The sequence below is a fragment of the Harpia harpyja genome, chromosome 7, assembly GCF_026419915.1.
Source record: "Harpia harpyja isolate bHarHar1 chromosome 7, bHarHar1 primary haplotype, whole genome shotgun sequence".
Lineage (NCBI taxonomy): Eukaryota > Metazoa > Chordata > Aves > Accipitriformes > Accipitridae > Harpia > Harpia harpyja.
Window position 1 is genome coordinate 52,088,702 of NC_068946.1, and position 22,941 is coordinate 52,111,642.

The 22,941-nt window shown below is 37.9% G+C and overlaps 1 protein-coding gene across 5 annotated transcripts in view; it reads right to left on the bottom strand.

Moving 5' to 3' along the window:
- The window catches only part of LRP1B (LDL receptor related protein 1B), a 761,175-nt gene that overhangs the window by 586,771 nt on the left and 151,463 nt on the right, over positions 1-22,941 (bottom strand). For 4 of the 5 annotated variants that reach the window (XM_052792800.1, XM_052792798.1, XM_052792802.1 and 1 more), the window contains exon 2: positions 3,706-3,831. The exons of the other annotated variant lie outside the window; for it this stretch is intronic. In XM_052792800.1, the coding sequence (XP_052648760.1) occupies positions 3,706-3,831 (126 nt within the window). The remainder of the gene's footprint in view (positions 1-3,705; positions 3,832-22,941) is intronic. 5 annotated transcript variants of the gene reach the window in all.

Sequence of the window (22,941 nt, forward strand, 5' to 3'; positions counted from 1 at the left end):
TGCAAAAACCTTATGAACAACCTAGAGACTTACCACCCAAGAAAAGGTAGAATTACTTGGTCAAGTGTTTTATTAATACAATTTTTTTAAAATCAATTTTCTCACGAACAACTTACAAACAGAAAAGCAAAAAAATTTGTTCACTAAATTATTCATTACGAATTACTGAACCAGGTTCTTTGGCACTATAAAAAGCAGTAGCTCTGCTGAGAGCAGAAAGAATTACAGCTGCTAAGAAACAGAGGAGAACACAAGTACAGGTGCCATAGGAATTCACTTCTGGTTTTACAAAGCTATTTGTGAGACCCTTTAGTGGAAGATGGGAAGTAGAAGGGGAACACACGGGTGATGGAAGCTGTCTATCAACTCAGAAGAACACAGCCAGTGACAGGACACCTCCATCACACTCGCTGAAAACCCATGAAAGCTATGCCTGCATAAAGCCCTGGCCCAACCTTTGCCAATGCAGAGGCTGAATTTAATGGTAACTAAGAATGCCACCTTTTTCTCCTTTCTGTCCAAGCCTAGATCTCTTTACTAATGCTAATAAAGGGACTACATTGTATGATTTCAGGTGGATTCCTGAGGAAATTAGTTGATACAGTCATATCACGTGTGTTTGTATAGACTAATAACTTTCAGGTTCTATTGCAAAACCTGGTTAAAATGCCACCAGCGGAGAGGCCACAAAGATAATTAGTTCCTAGAAGTTTTCGGCAAATAGATGGTTGAGTGATGAGACTAATAAGACTTTTCATATTCTCACCATGGTAAAAGCTGCAGCATGAGAATTTCTCTCCTTTTATACACCTTGAAATCCCCACAGGAGAGAAGTTAAGAACTTCCACTTGCAGGAAAAGCTTTGATCAATGCTTGCACATTATTAGAACCCAGAAAACCCTCTTACTAGGTACAAATCCACAGAAAATCAATCAAACTCCATTTGTTTATGGCTATAGGAACAACTAGCAATATCTGTCAGGCTACACCAAGTAATTCATTGTATGTAAGTCAGCAAAGAGCTGACAAATAGAGGCTGCATTCATCTATAAACAAACAGACACATGACTAGGTGCACTAAAACTGGAAGGTGCTGCTGTATCCCTTGCATTAACACCTCAGAGCCCTCAAATATTTCATAAGAATATTTTTAAGGTAGTTTATAACTCCTTACAGATGCCATGATGTAAAGTATCAGCAGGAAAATCCAGGAACGTTATATTCATCTCTAACAAGAAACAACTTACCTGATGAACCTAGAGTACATACACATATTTCAAGAAATACTACATTTGACAGAAAATTATGCTGACTAAACAAATAACAGAACCATCAAGACCAAAACATAACTGTGAGCAAATATGTAAGGAAGTTTCACCCAGCACCCCAGTGCTGTCGCTTGGTTCTCACACAGAGTCCTGGGCTGAGTTGAACTGAAAGCGTGAGACAGGGCACCAGACCCGACACGATTACCATCTCAGCCCGTACAGTCAAGTGTGCCCAGGTACCTCATTAACCAGCAGCTCGTCAGCAAAGGGCTCTGTAAGCTGTACATGCATAAGGATTCAAACATCTTCCTGCTCTACAACCAGAAAAGCCATGATGCTAACTCCTACCTTTGACTTAGGACAGCTACATCTGCATCCTACAGAAACTGTTAGCATTTGCAAAGGGGAAGGTGTTTCCAAGAGGACCAGGCTGGGTGATGTCAGGAAGAGTGCAGGATTGCTTTCCCACCCCGTCCCCCTTTCTTCAAGCCATCAATAAACTTCAGAGGTTAGGTTTTTGATGTGCCGTGACTTTGAATGGCATTACTGAGCACAGATCATATGGTCCAGTACAATAAACATGCAAAGTTCTTGAGAGGAAAACATCTCGGCATCCAGCAAGCTGCTGGATCTGGAACTATGTGCTAAATATCAGGAGGCAAACTAAAAACTGTGCGCGACCATTTTTGTGCTCTTATCACAATATTCATTAGTTAGTAGAAAAACTTTTAACTGCAGATATTAACGCTATCCTTGAAAATATTATATTAGAGAAGACAGTAATCAATCATCAGTGCAGTAATAAAACCTTAACTGTATGTCCTGGTTTCAGCTGGGATAGAGTTTATTTTCTTCCTAGTAGGTAGTACAGTGCTGTGTTTTGGATTTGGTATGAGAATAAAGTTGATAACACACTGATGTTTTCAGTTCTTGCTAAGTAGTGCTTATCCTAAGTCAAGGATTTTTCAGTTTCCCGTGCTCTGCCAGCAAGGAGGTGCACAAGAAGCTGGGAGGGATCATAGCCAGGAGAGCTGACCCCAACCGGCCAAAGTGATATTCCGTACCATAGGATGTCATGCCCAATATATAAACTGGGGGGAGTTAGCTGGGAGGGGCGATCGCTGCTCGGGGACTGGTTGGGCACCGGTCAGCAGATAGCAAGCAACTGCATTGTGCATCACTTGTCCTTCTTGGGTTTTATTTCTCTCTCTTTTTGTTATCTTCCTTTTCATTACAATTTTTGTTATTGTTGTTATTATTTTAATATTATATTTTATGTCAATTACTAAACTGTTCTTATCTCAACCCGTGAGTTTTAATTCCCCTCCCTTCCGCCCCAATTCTCCTCTCCATCCCACTAGAGGAAGAGGAAGGAGTGAGCAAGTGGCTGCATGGTTGCTGGCAGGGGTTAAACCATGACAGTCCTTTCAGCTTCCAACTACAGTATTTTGGTTTTGAGAATCCCAAAGTGTTTCAAAGGCAGTTAATCAGAGCACCCTCACCACAGCCCCAGAGGCAATTTTCGTATCTGTTCCAGAGAACATACGGTGGAGCAGGAAAGTTGCAATCATCGGTGCAATGTTTGCTCAGACAGAACTAGTTTCCAGACATCTTGAATTTCTGTCCCTAATTTTAAAGATTAGACTTCTAAATACTGTCTGATGTTTGATCTTTTCTTTTAGCAGTAAACCACACTTCTAGCCTTCCTGATTGTCAGTATTGCTTTGATACAAAATACATGGTTCTTCTCTTACATTAAGTGATTATCCTGGGGATAAAATCAGGAAATTCCCTCATTTTCCTCAGAACGTAGGAAACAAGGGAACATTAAGATTTAATATCACCTCATCAGTAGTCTACAAGGCTGATAAGAAAGAAGTCTGTAAGGTTGTTACTCCGGTCTTCAGAAGCTCTTAGCCACATTAAAAAAAACAAGGTCTTTTTACTATAATTAAACATGTTTTATTAAAGCTTTCCCTCATTTTCCTTTCTTTGCTTCTTTCCCCCTCATAGTTTTTACATCTTCTTTCATTCCTCCCTTTGATGTTTGCATGCTTTTCATACTTTTATTGAAAACATTTTGCACTATTCATTTCCACCCCACCTCCCCTCGTTTCAGAGGAATACATTTTTCCTGTGTCTGACTTTGCCTCTGCCCTCTACAGCTCATCTACAGCTCAGTGAGAGCATAGGGAACATATGCTCTGGCGACAGTGTTCATTACAAAGTGGCGCATGAACAAAACACCTTCCATCTCTTCCATTTCTTTTGTCTCTCACCTACACGGTGAATGTAACCTGTTCCCCTTGATACGAAGATTTATTCAGGATTTATAAAAAAAAAAAATGAATCCATCCTTTCAATTATACAGTTAGTGCAACTATAAATGTTACCGTTAAAAGGAAGATAAAATAAGAGTGGCTCCTTCTTTACTTACATGTGTCTAAAGACTCATCTGAATCATCAGGACAATCAGGCTCTCCATCACACAGCCAGTGCTGGGAGACACAAGTCACGCGATCATGACACAGAAACTCTCCTATGTCACATAACTGATGTTCTTCTGAAAATGAAAATGTTTTAGAATGCAATGATTAAAAATGAAGAAAAAGAAAGTGGCAGAATGAAAATGAAAAGTGAAAATAAAGTGATTCTGAAATGAGAAATCAAGCAAACAATAGAAACAATGTGAAGTAATAATTCAATGATATCTAATACCCTTACTTAGGCTGTAGAGCCCTAACATCCAGCTGCCATGTTTCAGTGGGAGCATCCCATAACAGTTCCAACCAGACACGAACAGCATTAGCATAAATTACCTCTATGAAATAGAATTTTAAGAAATTCTATTTTTCGCTATTTCACCACGAAGTAAATTTGTTCACTAGATAGAAATCAACAAGCTTTAACTTCATATTTTCAGCAGGGAGGTACCCCATTCTCCCCTCCTGCCCCAGAAAATATTTTCAAATTGTTGTTTCAAGTAACCAAATTTTCAAGGACGTATTTTTGTAAGCAAAGGTCTTTTTGAATAAGCATATATTTTTTACTATTTCCTCAGGTACTTTTATGTTTTATATAAAAACTATTTTATATTATTTTATATTTCATGCGACAAATTTGCAAACAAAAGATTTGGTTATTCAAGGTCAACATTGAAGCACCTTGAAAACAATGGCCTTAAGAGGAGGGCTATTTTGGAAGCCTGGCACACCCAAACTATCTGCTGGATTCAACCACCGAAGTCTGATGTCCTTGGGATCAAGAGTTAATTAACTCAAGACTATTCCATCATTAATTAATGTAAAACTATTCTAACATTAATTAAAGCTCACAAAGCCTCTGTGAAATATACTTTATTCATTTTATCAATATATAAATTACAGTAGTGCCTTCCACAAGGTTACATTGCAGGTCGCTGGGAAAAAGGTTTCTTGATTATTTTTACACTGATACAAGCGAGAAATAACTTCACTGGAGTCAATACTGTTACTACAATGTAAAACCAGGTATAAATAAGGAGACAATTAAACCAAATTAGACCTAGCCATTGGTTTAGTTCATACCAAAAGCCAATGGATACTGTTACTTTCTTCTTATCACTAGCAGCACGCTGTAAGTCGGTGCTCCGTACACTGCTAGCTTCAGTGCCTGCTGAACCGAGTTGCTCTCTTGAAAGACCTTTGCTGCTGCAACTTGCGATTAAGTGCTTCGACTTTTCAGGAAGCGTTACGATATTAATTTCTTAGTCTGATATATCAGCTAGCAATTAGCACAATAACAAAAAAACATTGTCCCTCAGAACAACTCAGCTGGCCTCCTGAACAAAATATCTATTTTGCAGACACTATATACACATTCTGTTGTCTACTTGCTGTAAGATGTGTTTCTAAACGTGCTTGTAAAGCCGATTCTGAGCTTCAAAGGAAAGCTCTTATGGCACAGTTTTGGGGACATTTATGTATTATTACACTAGGAAATAATGATGGGAACACTTTGTTAAAATTAACCTATCATTTCATATGTGCACACCTCATTTTCAAGGTCAGTCTCTAAAACTGTTGATGGCTACAGTTTCAAATGAGTCAAAGTCACAACTATTATGTAGATACCTTTCATATTGCTTAAACTAGCTACATTGCAGCTTCTGTAACTTTGTAGGAATCAAAGCATTTTTGTTATATTTTAATTCCTTGCCTTTACTTCAACAGCAAAAAGTGCTCAGTCATTTAAGCTGTTTATCTTCTCTGAAAAAAATGAGTGACTGTATAATTAAAAGTGGAAGTTTACATACACGTGGAAGTGGTTTTGCTTAAATCTTTCAGGGAGATGACTGAAGGTCCTGCTTTGATAGTGCTTCTTGAAAAACCACATTGGAAGTCAGAAAGAGGAAGGGAGTTTGGCAAGTTCCAGCATTTCAAAGATATACAGTAGTATGAGCAAAACCCCTATGAAGACCTGTTTAATATTTATTTTCGTAATATTCTTGAAATGCACAATAAATTCCTGTTTCTTTATGGAAACCTTGTACTACAGTGTGAACCACTGTTTTCTCTGTATTACATGTCTGTCTGTAACAGACCTAGGAATATTAAAACAAGCAGAAAACCAGTTATCTACCATGTCCACTTATTTATACCACTGAAGAACAATTATATCTCAGAGAAAAAAATAACTGATATGGCTAACTTGATGAATTAAAATTTGTAAGATCAAATTATTTCAAATTAGATTTTTCTAAATGTTATTTTTAATAGATTTCTGAACTGACACAAGTGAAAAAACATTAATGAATAAATATAAAAATGTAAAGTTGTGGAAACACTTATACAGTCAAGTTTACACAAGTGACTGGTTCTACATGAACCTACTCAATTACCTACATGCACAATACTTATAGGAAAAAAACATGATTTCTTTTTCTAAGTCCTAACTGACAATAATAGGGTAAAAGGAGAAATCAATGCTGTCGTTTATGCCAAAAAGTAATACTCCAAGTCTAACTATATACTGCAGCAAGCAGAGCCCAGTGTTAAGAAAAATCACATTTGAAGCTGATGAAGAATTTCAGTCTAGTTATTCAAATTTGTAAACAAACCTTACAGTGATGCCAATGAAATCACTGTGCAATGTGCAGAACTGCTCTTTCGTAGCTTTTCGGTGCAAAGTCTGTATTAAACCCTGCCCATAAGTCCTGTGGCTGACACCAAAGAAACCCCAGCAGTAAGGGAGGAAGACAGTACAGTACAAAAAGAACGGACCCCTGCTCTGCACAGTCCTTAACATCGCTCCCTTGGAAATGTAAAATTTGAAGCAGAGCAAAAGACAACCATTAAAGCCACACTACCATTAATTTAAAGACCTTCCTCCTCTGCAACATTCCCTTATGTTTTCTACTTTTATCTGTAATAAAATCCCTTTTCACTACTCAATGCCAACTGCCAGTCAAAACGCATCCGAACAGTGCTACTGCCAGCCGTAATGAACAGGAATCCGATGGAAACGTCTGAATAACACCATAAATGCCTGAGTACATGGCATTCAAACAAGGAGCTATATGGAACAGGGAAGTATCCTATCACCATGCTCAAGGGTAATGAGGCTGACACAAAAAACTAGTAGGTTGCTGATGGGAAATAAGATAACAAGCTTTTTTTTTTTGCCTTTTTTTTTTTTTTTTTTTTGAGGAACATGGATACAGCAGTCAGTAAGGACTGTTGTAGGTGATTATCCCTTGCCTATTAGTGCACCAGGTTCTCCAAAATCTGCAGGTGGTCACATGTGTCTACACAAATAAATCTTACATTTGTTCTTATTTTGGGCAAAGATTATGAAAATAGACTAACTGGACATAAACAAGCTGTAAAAAGCTACTTCATACATGGCTCAGTTTTGAACATGTGTGCTTGGAAAAAAGGCTTGTTTTCTACTTTTAAAAAAAATTGAAATAATTTAGCTATTTCCATACAATTAAATTCTTGGTTTGTATTTTATGCAACAATACAGAAATTATGGAGATCTAAGCTTTTTATGTTTTCTATCTTGAGAAAAACTTAGCAGAGTGAAAAAAACACTGACTTATAAAATACTTTGAAAAATAGATCTTGTTTAGAATAAAGCAGCTTAATATTAGTTCAGGGTTTTATTGGCTCTGAAACTGCTTTTTCAAACTGTTTCTTTTGCATATCTATAGAATTATCTTTTTTTTTTTCAGCTGCTATCTTTACAAAATGAATTGGACCAGTTAATCATAAACAAGCACTAATTAGTGGACTTTTTTTAAAAAAAAAAAAAAAAAACACTTCCTAAAAAATAGTCATCTAAGATGGCCTTATTTTATAACTGAAGAAAACAGTTATTTTCAGTGATACTTCTCTGCACACTGTTTCCTTCTGTATTATGTGTGCTGCACAGGCAGGCTCCCAGCAGATGAGAAAATTCACATATTTTTAACATACCAATTCTTTGAGATACAGAGCAGATGGTTAGAAATCATCTCTCTATGGGTAAATGAAAGCTTTGCCTCCCTAAGGATAGTACTCCTATCCTATGTTGCAAACACCTGGCAATGCCTCTTAGAAGGAAAGTTTCACAAAAAAGCCTGTGCCTTTGTTTTAAAGTCAATGTTTCTAGAGCCAACAACGTGCAATTTTTTTTTTTTTTCCCCAAAAGACAGGCATATTTTTAAGAAGACAAAGCTCAAAATCTCCATTAGAAAACTAATTACAGTTATGATTTATGTAATTACACTAAACTTGGAAAAACAAAATTCCGTTACGCTGTTAATAGGCAAGGGGGAAAAAAACAAAAGGCAAACAAACCGGCACACAAGACAGCGGCCAATGTCTGCCTACAACAGGAATGCTCCTAGTTTAATAAGGCAGTTGCCTCTGTAAACATGCATTCAGCTCCTAAATGATGAGGGATAAAGATCGCTGTTTGTGATCACATTGACTGGCAGAGGTCAAAGGTATCTGGATCCTTCTTATTTGAGGGAATGCAATTCCAAAAAGCAGGTCAACAGTGTTCTTGAAAAGAACTATACAGGAAATAACATTTATATAATTGAGTGCTTCTTCAGTTCCATCATGAGAATATAAATGATTCACTCTGAATCTAATTAATACCTGCCTTCGTCAAGGAACCAGACACTCAGAGAAGCTGTTGTATTGCTAGAATTTTTTTTCCCTGCAGGCGTCAGCACTGTCCCCACTTTCAGAAGTCCATTGCTTGGGAGCTCTACGGATCTGCCAGGCTTCCACTATGGTCTAGGTGACCTCAGCACCCCACTTAGATGGCAGTTGCTTGGTGTACTGTCTTCTGAGCACTTCAATCTCCATCTGCTAAGAGCACCTGAGAGCCCGAAAAAGCAAATCTCCCATATGGCAACACTCTTCAAAGTGAACAAAACTCAGTCTAATAAAGTCTTGATCTGTTACAGCAAGGAGTCTGCTCATTAGGCTTTCACTAAATATTCATAAAAACCACATGTGCAAACTAATCCAAAAATCACATTCAAACAGCAGCTTCTGAATGATATGATATAGCACTATATGAATGAATGTTTAGGGATAAATGATCGTAATTTTTAAAAGCTTTTATAAAAATAGATTAAGATTAACTTGAAGTAAGAATGTTTCATGAATTCAATCTCATTAAATTCTGCACTTATTAAAAAATAAAAGATATTTTTACTACTGTTCAAGTGAAACAAAAAACTCTGGAATTTTCAATTTCCTCTCCTTTTTCAAAAAGGAAAAGGGCAAGAAAGGCACACATAGAATAGGGAGGTGTGTGTGTAAACATGCTTTCCTTTTCAATTTGGGAATGGCGAGATCAAGGAAAGAACCATGAAAACCATGAATTAAAAAGATAAACACATACAAGTGCTTGGCTGCTTTGTCCCCAGCTGCGTACCCAGACAAAACTCCCAGGAAAGAAGGGGAATTGCCTGCCAAAATAGCAATTTTTTCAGAAGCAAAAGGGCAGTAAGACTAAGAAAGAGTGGACAGGCCAATAAGAGTGGTCAGAAAACTGTAATCCACCTGTACATTTTTATTTGAATCCACCGGTGGCTGCATCACCTGTCCGCATGACCCGGAACTTCTACCGATGATAATAAACCCATTCTGCCATGTTTCAGGGATATTATGCAACCAAAAACTTGCACTTTTAAGTTCTTAATTAGTTTTGCTTTGATTTTAATTAAGTTATCTTCATTACAAGAGCTTAAGAACTCAGAACTTTTTTTTTTTTTACCCCCCTCTCAAAAGCCTGTTTTCCATTTGGGATTTTCTTTGATCTCTCCACTGAAACATGGAAGGGTTTGCAGATTAATTTCTGCAAAATTTACTCAAAAGTTGAAAAGTATATTCCAGTAGTAATTTATGATAGAATTCATCGTATGCTAAAACCTAAATTACTGTAACTGAAAGGGAGATGGTGAGAAAGAGCATGCACAGCACTTCCTACTTATGACTTTTCAGACTTTTATATATTACTTTTCCAACCTTTTATACCTTTTGAGTTAAATCTACATTTTTTAGAGCCCAGCATACAGGAAGACATTTATGGTTTGGCCGCACTAAACTACAGACAAAATCCTTGGAATGAGTCTTGCAAAACAGTAAAGAGAGTTTTACATTCAGAGTATAAAAAAATGTTATTTATTTCTGTCCTGCCCAGTTCAGTACAATGCTGTGTTCAAAGTCAGAGAGTAAAGTTTTATTCACAGGATCCAAAAATCTCTCCCAAGATCTACTAGACCCTGATTTACGCTTCTGCAGTGCAAAGGGGCTTAACCAGCTGTGGGTATGTTCGTACGTATGTAGCATTCCTAAACAGGAATATATATGTGTTTTATGTGTATTTATTCAGTTCCTGGCATAGTAGTTATTGCTTACTCAGCACTTACTTATCAACTAATTGCTTTGTCCATAGGCAAAAGCACATGCCCAGGTACCAGTCACTAAAAGCACCATATGTTCGTTCGGCTTATGCCACATATCTTTAAACGCCACATGCAACCTTTTCTCAGTCTGCACATCTTCCCCCCCAAACAAGGTCAGAGACATCTTGTTTAGAGTCTGGTCAGTCTTTTGATTGACATCAGACATCCTAGTTCTCAGCCCATAACCTAGTCCATAAATATTCACACTCGAATTCCTTATTGACATCACACAGCTACAGTAAAATTCTTCATATTTTTCAGACTTGCTCAGTGTAATTATAACTTATGGATCAGGCTGAGCAAATATTGTTAGAGATCAGTATTAACAAGAAGACTAGAAACATCCACTGTTTCATACAAATCCTGAAGTATTTTTGGAGGTGGGCAGGTGATAAGTCTAGGGGCAGCCTTGTTCCTCTCATTTTTGCTCTTCCTTTGACAAAAACATATTTTCAATAAGGGGACTGACCTCAAGTCCCCTCCCATGGATTTGAACCAGAGAAGGTTATTATTCAGCCTTAATTTGGCACACCTTATGGACAGAGAAATCTAAGAAACACCCAGGTAATGAGAAAGACCCAAATATTCCTGAGACAATTTTTACCTCATCAGCAAAGGGTCACACAATAATATGTATCTCAGCAAACTACGAAATGACATGATAATGATGTTCTCTAATGACACAAAAATACTACAGAATAGCCAGATGCCTTCTTTAATACAACAGAGAAATACTAATAGAAAAACATTACCTGTAATCTTGTCATTTGCCAATCCCTACTCCAAGTAGCCCTATACAGAAAACAAGTTGAAGTCCCAACATTCTCACTACGAACCAGTTCTTAACAATTATCTTTTACGTCCTTGAAAATGGGAGTAAACATGCAAACACCTTCCCCAGGGTGAAGTCGTCCTTCTTTCCAAACAGCTAGACTTAGACTGAATGTTAATGTCAGGATGGAGGGTCAAAGTGACCATCACTTATCCCTCTATGTATGAAGAATGACAAGCCCCAAAACAGAGTCAACAACGTGCCCCTTCAGCTGCTGACAGCTAGACAGTGCCAGGGTGAACATGAGCAAAAATGCTCTCATTTGTGGAAAGCCCTTAAAGCACTGAAACAAGTCTTCTCTCTTTCCCATGTCACAGAACAAAATGTCTTTGAAGAAACCACTTATATGGAAAGTGAAAGCCTCTGAGCCTCTCCACCTTGGTCTGTATTATCATAATGAGTTCATAATATTATCATCATTTCATTTGCTCTGGTGAAAGCCTCCTTGTCAGGAGGAAAAGGTTGCAACAGAAGACTTAAAAAAAAGAAAAATTACGTAAATAAAAAATTAGACTTCATATGGAATTGTGAGGATCTTGACAGGAACCTTCACAGGACACCCAAGAGCTCATATATAAGGATGCTATGCGCTTCCTAGTCCAAGCGTATACCTTGATAAGCAACACAAACGTTCACATGCAAAAGAATTCTAGGAGAGATGACATGCATAATACATTTTTTATACACATACATGCTTGCTGCTTCTTCAGGAAGCTCAACAGAGAAAAGACTAAGGCTTTCAGCTACTCCCAGGATCAAATCTCAAAAAGGTCTGACAGAAAAACTCCTGAAAAGCAGAAGAAATGAGCAGAAGGATTGGGACTGAGAACAAGTCACCCTGAGCCGATTTCAAACCCAATTCGACGCAGCGTGCCACTTTCTGTGCCTCTAAGCAGGACTTCAAATGAATCTTTTTCATCTACTATCCATGTTGGCTGTTTTAACTTCAATATTTCCAAGTTACGCTTTTAACTTCACTAGTTGTAAAGCTTCCAAATTTAATTGTAATGTTTTCACGGCAAAATTGCTTCTTTTTCTTAAAGTAGGGTGGAAATCCCAACTTGAGACAAATTATTTAAATAAATGCCATACACAATATTTTCTCTTTTGAAAACTGAAAACATTCATTATATAGCTTATTACAATACCTTTGATAAGTCCTCTGTTGAGCAGATGTTCTATCATTGTGAATTTTCGCACACTAACATTTTTAGCAAATACTGGAAGATAATTAATTTAAATAAATTTCATATATCAAAGGGTAATCAATGATGCCATTGTTTTAATTCAGTAGTTTTATTACTGTGTAAAACATAACAAAACCATTTCCTTTAAATTTTTTGAACTCCAATAGAATGACATCTGCCCAAGCAAGGAAGGAAAAGCACATACTAAACTGTTGGAATACTTTAAGATACCAAGAACACTGTGGGAATAAAAAAAAATTCTGCTCCGTTTATCATCACTTTGAATAAAAGTAAAGTTTTAAGTTCTCTTTTAAAGTGTAGATAAGTTCATGAAGGACAGATACAGCTAGGTAAGATGTAGGTAATTCAGATGACTGTATAATGGGAAAACAAAGTTATACTTAGAAGAGCAGAAAAAAGAACTGTAACCAGCAAGTTGTCTTAAAGGACGAAAAAACCCAAAGCAGTATGGAAGGAACTATAAAGTATTGGAACTGAATTGAACTGTCTTCTTCGCTTTCTCTTTTATTTCCCTGAAGGAGGAAGTTGAGGCTATGTTACCATCGGTGGCTGATTTGCTTGTTTGCTTTGTTTTAGGACTCAAGGACAAATTTTGTTCCTTTTGCCAAAAGTTACACTTTCAATATTGTACCAGACAGCGTAATCCTGAAATCGTACAGTCTTCCAGTAACTAAATGGTTTGTTCGAGAAAAATCCCAAGAGCTCATATACTCTATTACTTCTATCGGGTTCAGCGTGCCTTTCTCCCTTCCTTCCCACCCGCGTGCTTTAGAAACAACTGGGAGTCACCAGCGACTCCAGAGAACCTCAAAACACACAGGACTAGCAGCGACCCCATGAGCTTACCCAGCCCAGCTCCTTCAAAGTAAACCACAGCCTCATTTCCTAAGGCCCATCAGGCACACAGTTATCAATGCAGTTCTTCAATCCTGCAGTGAAATTTCTGTCCTCCTTAGCTCATCTCTTCCAGTACTCAGCTACTCTTACGGAGAGAACATTTGCCGTAACGGGCAGCCTAGCTGCCATTACAGCAATCAGATAATATTTACCCGGCTCTGAACTGCCTCTTACAGCTCACACTGAGGCGCAGTAACACAGGGCTATCCATCTTCTCTCCCCACTCTTTTGTCGTTCCATTGCCAATCATTTAACACTAACTGCTCTGCTAACCATGATCAGTGTCACAGAGATAGCGGCCGAGCTTGATGGATAGCAAAGCTTGTTTTTATCCCGCAGCGATTAATATAACGGGCTGGGGGAGACGTATGGAAGAACTTGCGACCTGCACACAATTTAAGTACATGAATATAGTACGTAATGACATGGAAGATGGCAAGACAGGAGAAGCGAGAATCAAACTCTTGGAGAAAACCTTATCAGAAAACAATAAACATTAAGATATTTTTGCAGCTAGGAAGTAAGCCGTGTCCTACCATAGCCTCATAGTCAGGAGTGGCAAGCCTGCTGTCACTAAGCATATCTCAGAATGATCCCACTTAAAATGACATGAAATAATGATGAACAGGTTTCGATAGCAGATGGAAGCCTATTACATAATTCAATTTTAATGACCAGAGAAGTCTTAAATACGAAAGTTTTGTTTTGTGCACCAAGAGATTTATATGAAATGAAAGAGCCAAATCTGCTACTGTAAGCAACTACATATGTTTAATACATGTTCATCTTATATTGGAATAATTAATCTACAGGGAAATGGGGTTACAGACTGTAAGATATCCTTATACTAAACTCAATGATTAGAAGGATGAAAGAACTAGGAGAAAACCAAACTAAAACTCCTTTATAAATCTAGTCTACATAAACAGCTAAAAGAAGAGTCTTGTTACCAGGTTTAAGTAACCAATTCAAATTGGATACTGCATAACTTTAATACCAAAAAAGCTCAGAACAAATATTAAAAATGTGGTAGTAACATTAGAAACTTGCAATAAAAAAGAAAAAAACCACCAACTATTTTTCATATAAATAATTTTAAAATTTACTCCAATCCTACAAATGGCTCCATATTTATGCTGGGCCCTACTGAAGTCATATCGATTATTTTAAATAACTCAAACCAACATTTCTAAGTGAAATTGTAAGAATTAAGTCAATGGCACACCAAAGGGCCACCTAATTTAGGCTTAATTGCAATTAACAGTCAGGAAAGTAGTTAAAATTGTGATCTTCTGCAGTTCAGGTCTGCCTTTTTTGATAGCATGATCCAAGACTGATAATTTAAGGTGTAATCTAGAAATGTATTCATTGAATAATGATTTTCACACCACTAGAGAACAATGTATTGTGATTTTAGCTGCTGCTGTCAGTATGCCTTGAATGTGAATATCTGAGTAGGCAAACATATTATTTAGAGGTAGGAAGATGTAATATTTAGTAAAAAGTTACTACTAGAAAATTTTAAATTACATTTACAAGGGCAGCTTGTACACGGTCTAAAACGGCAATGTTACAAAGAAGGATCACATCAAAATAATGGATGGACTTCCTATGTGAAGTACCTTTCTGCTTTGTGAAAATATAGCCAACATATATGCATATTGCATCACCTGGAACAGCACAGTGTCACCCGACTACCTACAAACAAGTTTGAAACTACCCCTGCTTGGATTTATTATCCCACACAGGACAGCGGGAATAGCATTGGGTGAGTTATGTGAGCCTTGAGTAACGACACGCAGGATTAATGAGCACATATGCCCATTTACTCCTTGGAAACAAGGAGGAAACAGTCAAAGCTTTGACAGTAGGGAGAAGAGTTGAGTTGATAAAAGGATGAGAAGACCATCACAGGCCTCAAGTATGGACCGATAACAAAAACTTTTATTTTTAAAGCAAACTAGGAATCACTCATCTCTGATGAGAGCTCTCTTGCAGGAAGGAGCTCTTGTCTTAGGTTGCATTCTAGGACTATCGTCAGTTCATCATGCAAGGAAAGGCAAGTACTATCACTCTGAATTATTTAATGTTATTTAAAAAATCATCACAAAGATGCATTTATTAAATGTTTTGAAACATTAACATCATCTTAAAAAAAAAAATCAATCATATACTTAAGTATTTAATTATTCAAAGGCAAGCCAACACCAAAGAACTGTAAGTTTAGATAATTATTCCTTTGGCTTATTAAGGTGAAATTCTATTATTCTTCATAAATGTTAACTTGTATTTTTAAAAAATACTGTAGCAAGACAGATATGAAAATAGATATAAGAGGAAATAAAGACAATGTTTAATACAGTCTTATCAAGCAACTTTGTAGAGAGAATAAAAAAAGAAGTTTAATGCCAAATAGTCACTTGACAAACCAAAAAAGCCCCACGACCTTATGGAGGTAACATTTAATTCAAAGGCAGTGTTCCTATGGGAAGACTTACATCAGCTATTGCTTTTTCAGATCCCTGCAGTCCCTAAGGCTATTTGTGTCACACAGGATGGTCAAGAGGATGGATGGAAACAGACAATTAAAAAACTGAAGACATCATCAAGAACAGAATGGATATGATGGTATGCATAGTCCCACACACGTGCTGAAATTTTTAGTTGTGCGGAAACCAAGGATGAAATAATTTCATTTTTAACATCACTGCTTTCTTCAAACTGTCCTCGTACGTAAGGATTGAAGGGTGGCCAAGGCAATCCTAACTTTTCAAAAGTTCCACTGCAGTCACGGAAATCAGGCTCATAAGCCTGATGTGCTGAGTAAGGAGTTAGGGCACACCTGAATAAACATGACATACCACAGCTTTTGCAAGGGAAGGTCCCACCTTACAACAAAACCGGCTGGAGGACAACCATCACAAACACAAACTCAGGCTCCTCTTTCTCCCCAGTCTCTTCTGTCCAAAAATATTTTAAGTTACCTTTGAGACTTTCCACATGTGGGGAACAGCAATTAAAATTCAAGTGATGGCTGAGGAGACAGGAGAGGAAACCAAGAGCTTCACATTCAGCAAAAATTGGCTAGCTTTAAATAAAAACCAAGAAAAGACATCCTCAGGTAGTAAGCTCAGGATAAAACCTGCAGATATCATCATTTTAGCAGGTCAAAAGGATGATCGATATTTAACCTTTGTTAGCAATAACCAGATCTCACTTCAGCAGGAAGGGTGCTGAGGATTTTATTACCAGCTTTGCTAGCTGCTGGGATGGTGCTAAGAAAATTATGCCTTGGTTTTACCACACAGAAAGGGGAACAAAGACTCTCTTTTTCATTGAGCTACTTTGGCTCTAAATGCTTATTACCACTTACCTTTAAGTGATTTCATCCATATCGAAGGTGAGCCATGCTGTATACTGTAAAATACGTAAAGTCTTGTAAACTGTCACTTTCTTGACAGTATTGCCACAGTCGTTCCCAGCTACCTCTAGGTGATGTGAAAACATATGCTTGAACTATCTCTGCTGGGACTTATTAAACAAACAGTATGTTCTGTAGATTAAACCATAATTAGGTATGATGTCAGTATTGTAAAAGCGCAGTAATTATGCCCCCATTTGTTCTACTAATTTCCTCAGCACTAAAAACGTGAATACTCACAGGCTAGCATGAAACTGGTAGTTCACAGTTCAGAAGTATCCTCTCTTCTGATGGGTAAAAACACTTCTGTAAAACTAACAAAGCCAGCAGGTTCCTCTGAATAATTTTTTTTTTTTAATTTTTTTTTTTTTTTTTACATTTAGAGACTTCACGTGACTTTGGATCAGGTCATAAATAAGGAGCTCTCATGTCTCTATGTAGTTTGGACCACTTCGTAGAGTTAAGTAGCACTCATCTTTATACAATCTCCTCCCTTGAGGATAGAATAATAGCAGATGCCTACACAGAAAAAAACAATATAAGGAAGCATGTATTTTTAGCAACTTTAATTATATTCTAGCAGCAGGAAAGAAAGAGATGCAGAACCGTACGACCAGGCAATTCTCCCCAGAAGACAGACACAGCTTTGGAGCTCCACAGCAGAACGATTTCACTTGCGACTGATTTCAAGTCAGGGAATTACCGAGAAGGTTGTTTCTTTGGTGCTGCGCTAGTTATTCTTTGCAGCTGCTCTACAGAATTTCAGTGACTGGGCTAAATCACTGAAGCAGACGCAATCCTTATGATACCTCAGAAACATACGTGTACATACACACACTCCAGAAAGAGGTGGTTTGGCCTGATCTATGATCACAGTAATAACAATACTTTTTAGTTTTGTTTTGGTTTTTTTTTTTCTTTTTTTAATGGCACCATATGTCTAAGTTTCCCCCAGCTGGGGATTCATTAAGAGCAGTCCACTATACTTTAGGACACAGGCAAAAGCAGTTTTACCTCTCAAATCCACTGTTGCTGAGAAGATGCAGACCTGAATGCCAGCCGAGATTGCACAATATTTTTAATATGCATCCTAAGCAACTGATATTCCAGCCATATAATGATCAAAATAACATGGGGGGGATACAAAGAAATGGGCTTTTGAAATAACTCAGCAGATGAACTCAAGTAACTTCTTTCAATACGCTACCAAAGTAGTTTTTCTGGGAAGTAGGCTGAAAGAAAGACACAGGACAAAACATTCAAATCACTACTGCTGCTGATTACATGCAATTGTTTTTTCATTATACCTATTACTTTTGCTGTATGCAAGGTGTGATGTATAATTTAGATTTCTTTTAAGATGCAAGTGAAAAGAGAGTTTCATCCCATTCATAAATGACAGATTTTCCTGCTGCAATGTCCGTACTTCTCACCAAGCAGAGCAAATAACTGCATAATTTGATAGAAGCTCAGCTTAGGAAATATTTACATCACAAAGGTAAATGTTTAGTGCCATATTAGTTTAGGGGAAAATAAAGCCTCGTATGCTGAACTATGAAGGGATGTGTTTGTGGAGCTGCGGGAGGGCATCTGCTTTGCCTCAGTAAGAGCCCACGCTGCTGCCTCCGTCACCAGCCCAGCACAGACAGCGGCAGCTCCCACCCAGGGGCTGCTATCTGTTTTTTAAGACACACAGATTTTAAATCTGTAATAGGAAATTACTACGGTAGCAAGCAATAGAGCATCCCGTGCATGTTGCCTTTTCAGGGTGGACGTTATCAGCATAGACAAAATTATACCTACACTAGAGACTTCCTATTGTAGAAATAAATAGCTAGTGAAAGAAACCCTCGCTCAGAAAGACATTGCTTTACAGAACAGCATTTAAATGCATGAGTTTTACAACCCCTATTAAAATAAGTGTTAATAAACCCCATACACTTAAAGCATTTGAATATACACTCTTGTGGGCGTAGTTATCACGGCTTCAGAAACCAGGACCAGAAGTAAACACTCTCCAAGCGCGCAGCCCACTTGCAATACAACACCCATGAAGGGGAGGGTGCAGGAGGCATTTGCTGCAGCGCAGCTTTGGTGTCTCGCTCCCTCCCAGGTGCTGCGGTGTGCACGGTCCCGAGCACTTCAGTGGTCATCGCAATTCGGCGCTATCTTCAGGGGAAGTATCCGTGAAGATTCCTTACCACTCAGAACAATGTTTTACGCCGAAACGTAAAGAATTTAAAGCCTGGCAATCAATAACCCAGGCAGAGGTCTCTTGCACGATGGGTCTTAACATTTTACGGTGCCATTAACACATCCCTGTGCACTTCAAGACTGAACCTTGAAGTATTCTATAATAATCGAGGAGGATTATAATGCTGACTGTAAGTTCTTAGCAAATGAAGCTGTGCTCACTCGAGAATCTTTTTTGTCTAAGACTTTGCCAGGAACACATGCTCTGCTATATTCAGTATGATACCCTTTGTACATTACTGTTGGGGCCAGTTCAAGCACCAGCTCTTATAAACCGACTCTTAGAAAGCTCCCCCCCCCCACCAAAAGGAAATCAAATTAGTACTTATTTTATGCTAACACAATCATTTACAGTATTAACTGTTGAGGTCATCACTTGAAGTCTTGTGTACTAAATATTTAAAATATTTTATTTCTTAAAAATAATAGCAACAGCTGATATTATGGTGTGACGGTCAAAAAATATTAACTTCAGTTTCACTTACTGTATTTGCAGAACAAATACAAGCCTGAATTAGGGCTCAGGGAATGGAATATTTAGATTGTGCATTCTAAATACATCTCCCAGGGAAAAACAATTAATTATCTTTGTTACTGCCACTACTGCTGAGAACAGCTGCAATTCCTGGCTTGCCAAGTTCACGTCATTGAGGGTTATTCCTATTAATATCAATTAAGATCTAAACTGTTTGAGTCTCTTCAATAATGATGCTCAAGTAGATTTAAAGTGCCATTTCACAGAAAGTACACCTGTAGCAGAATGGTGGCACCTATTCTTTTTTATCTAAAAAAAAATATTAAAAAATAGAGATAGAGCTCCCTGAAATGTGTTCAAGCACCGGTAACTAAGGCACACTAATTCCTAAGACAGCTCCAAAGACCTGTGTATTTACTTCGACTTAAGAAGTGTGGTAAAAAACTTGTTCCTTAATTGAATCGGAGATACCATTACACCATCACTTATGGACTGCAATTAAGTCAGCCCGTGAAGTTGTGTCAAACTGTTATTAAGCGCATTGTGTGACTTCACTGCTGAGTGCACTTACAGACCATCAGGGCTGGAAGAAACTCCTCCCTTGCCATATCTCAGCCTTGCCTTTCATCTACCTAAACTCTGAGATCAGCAGAGAAATGACTCTTCTCACCTTAAGGAGAAGCCCATGCTTTCCCTTACATAGCTTTTGACTTTTGTTCTGATGACTATTTTAAGTTATTAAAGTATGTATTTCTCATTAAGCCATTGTGGGCTGATTAGTATCAAGAACAATTAGCACCTTGCAATGAGTTTCTTTAAACTATAAGCAAACAAGTTCAAATACCAGAAGACCGATACTGATCGAACTAAGTCTAACTAAACTGAGGCTTAGGAGTTAGTAAATTACTAATTTTTCATCATTTACTTTCTACTTGACTGATAACAATACAGGACATTTTTTTCCCCATCCAATCCTACCCTACGTTTCAAGGACACGTTTTTAAACTTTTTCTTAGATTCATTTTCTGCAGTGGCATTAAAGAAAAAACAACACAGCAATGGTTTCAAAGATACTTCCAAAGACCGCATTGTGAGACTAAAGTAATTTATGATGGGTTAGGAGGAAACATTAGGTAAGATCCAGCAATATACACAGGATGTTTTGAAAGCTGCTTTGTGCATGTGCACAAAGAAAATATTTTTTTCTGTTATTTGCTACCTAGTAATAATCACTATCATAAATATAAAGAAAGTTTAAGCAACGACAACTGTTAAATCCTGGAAGACACAAATGCCAGAAAAAATCCAAGAGATTTTAAGGGCAATTTGACAAGAAAAATAAAACCTGTTTCGTTTTGAAGAAAATCACATGTTATCACCAAGGACAAAAATAGTATTCCAGGTAGAAGACATGAATATTGAAGAAGACCTAAGGTGATGAATGCAGCTGAACACACAGGGGAAGACTTCTTTTAAACTCGTACCACCTGTATAAAGATATTTTGATGATCTCGAGACATGCATTAAAATGACTGGGTATTTGAAAGTATTTTGGAAATCTGCCTATTGTGGAAATAGAAAGAAGATGACATTGTAGTATTGCAAACAGTTGATCAAGCCTTTCACAATTTTGAAGCCCGAGATAAAAACCAGAATAAAAATAGGATAATATGCTCTAGTCACACAATATTTTGTTCATTGCTTTGCTAAATGGACCGAGGACTTTTTCTATCATTATTAATAGAATTTGACAGAGAAGATGGTAAGTCAAATATAGGTGGTCATGACTTGCCCCAAACCTCCAGCTGGGAACACTAATGTGTTTTAAGCAGTCACCGGAGGGGGCAGAGTGAGGCCTCCTGAGGACACGCCAGGTCAGCTGTATCTCATGGCCCGAGTAGCTGAAGATTCAAGGCTCTGTTGAGATCTCTGCACACCGTTCCCATCATCCCCACGGACTGAGCCATAAACATGCAAACTATCTATGTTATGCTTCACAAAAGAAATAATTTTTACCCCGTCTCGGCCATTGGCTTACATTTGCCAGGCGGATCACTTTTTCTCTTTCCATGTCCTGCTGCGTTGATGGAGATCCACATCAGAACAGCGTTTTACCCCAGCCCGGACCCCGGGCGGCACTTTCCCTCGCCTTTGTTCAATCAGAAATATCACACTGTGAATCCATTTGAGCTAAAAGGGGCACGACACAATGCAGCCTGAGCAGCGAGGAGGTAGAGCCGGGTCCGTAGCTTCCCTCTTCTGGAGGACGTGTGACCGGCTTAACCTCCCGTGGAGATTTATCTGCCGTTCCAAATGAATTTTACCTTCTGCAGCAGAAAGACTTGTGTATTTGTGAGCACTAGGGAGGAAAAGTACAATCTCACGCTTTACAAAGATGAATGAGTTACAAATCCGTGTTTCCAGAGAACTCTTCCAAACTGCACTTATTTTACCCCAGAAAAATCAGGCCTTCAAAGCTTTTACTGAACATTTGCAAGAGAAACGCTTTTCATGGTTTCACTCCCCTACTGTGCCTGACCTCAGCAAGGACAACAAAAGACATTGTTTGGTCCTCATGGTTTTCTGCATTGGCCCAAACACATCACTGGACACCATCTCCCCTCCCGTTTCTACCAAGTGACATGACTGATGCCCCAGAAAAGCTGCCGGGAGGAAAGAAGTCCCTCTCATTTGAAGAGGGAAAAGGCCAGCAGTACCATGGGACTGTTGTTAAGGAAGGAAAAAATGAGATGAAATGATGTTGGAGATAAGACAGACAAGAAAGAGATGAAAATAGAGACAACTAAAAAATATTAAAAATTATCAGGATGAAGGCAAAACAACGAGCAGCCCAAGGAGTTACTAGCTTGTGTGAAATGTCTTTTATATGCTTAGAAACTTGACCTCTGCACATCCAAAATCCGTAGAGGAACCAGGTGAGTCAGAAGGAACCTTTTATCAGTGCTACACTACGTTTGCATCAAGTAGACAGAGAAAATAACCTTTGAAACTGAAGTCCTATTCATCATTCAAAACCAAATGCAGTATCGCTCCTGTTTAACTCAATGCTGCTTCTAATAAAGTGGTTTAGACTCACTTTATTGGCTTACAAGTTCATTTTTATTCTGATCAGATTCCCTGATAGACACTGTTGTGCTTCCTCATCTTGTCAAAAGAACACAGGACCAAGACAATCTCAAGGCTGACATTTCAGTACATAATAGTACATTTATCGTTCAAAAGCAAACATTTTATTTAAAAGATATCCCAACTAGCATCCTTGGGCAGGTAAAAACCCTTCTAAGTTTTCCTAATCATGCTTTGGTCAAACACCACCAACATAAAAGAGACCACTTCTTGAAAAATTCCTATTTTTCCCCCAACCCCAAAGGTAACTGCTTTAAGCACTGCATAAATTAAAATTCAGCAACAGTGATCTTAACCTAGATAGCTACTTTACATAACTTAGAAGTGATGAATAACAGAAATCTGCAGAACTACACAGATTATAAGAAAGTCATTTTGTGAGTGTTGTAACGACCTCTTCGAATAAACTCAAGTCCATTACTTTTTTGCCTTACAGGACACAAGCTAACATTTTTCGCTTTCTGCATTTTCTATTATTTTTCAAATAGTT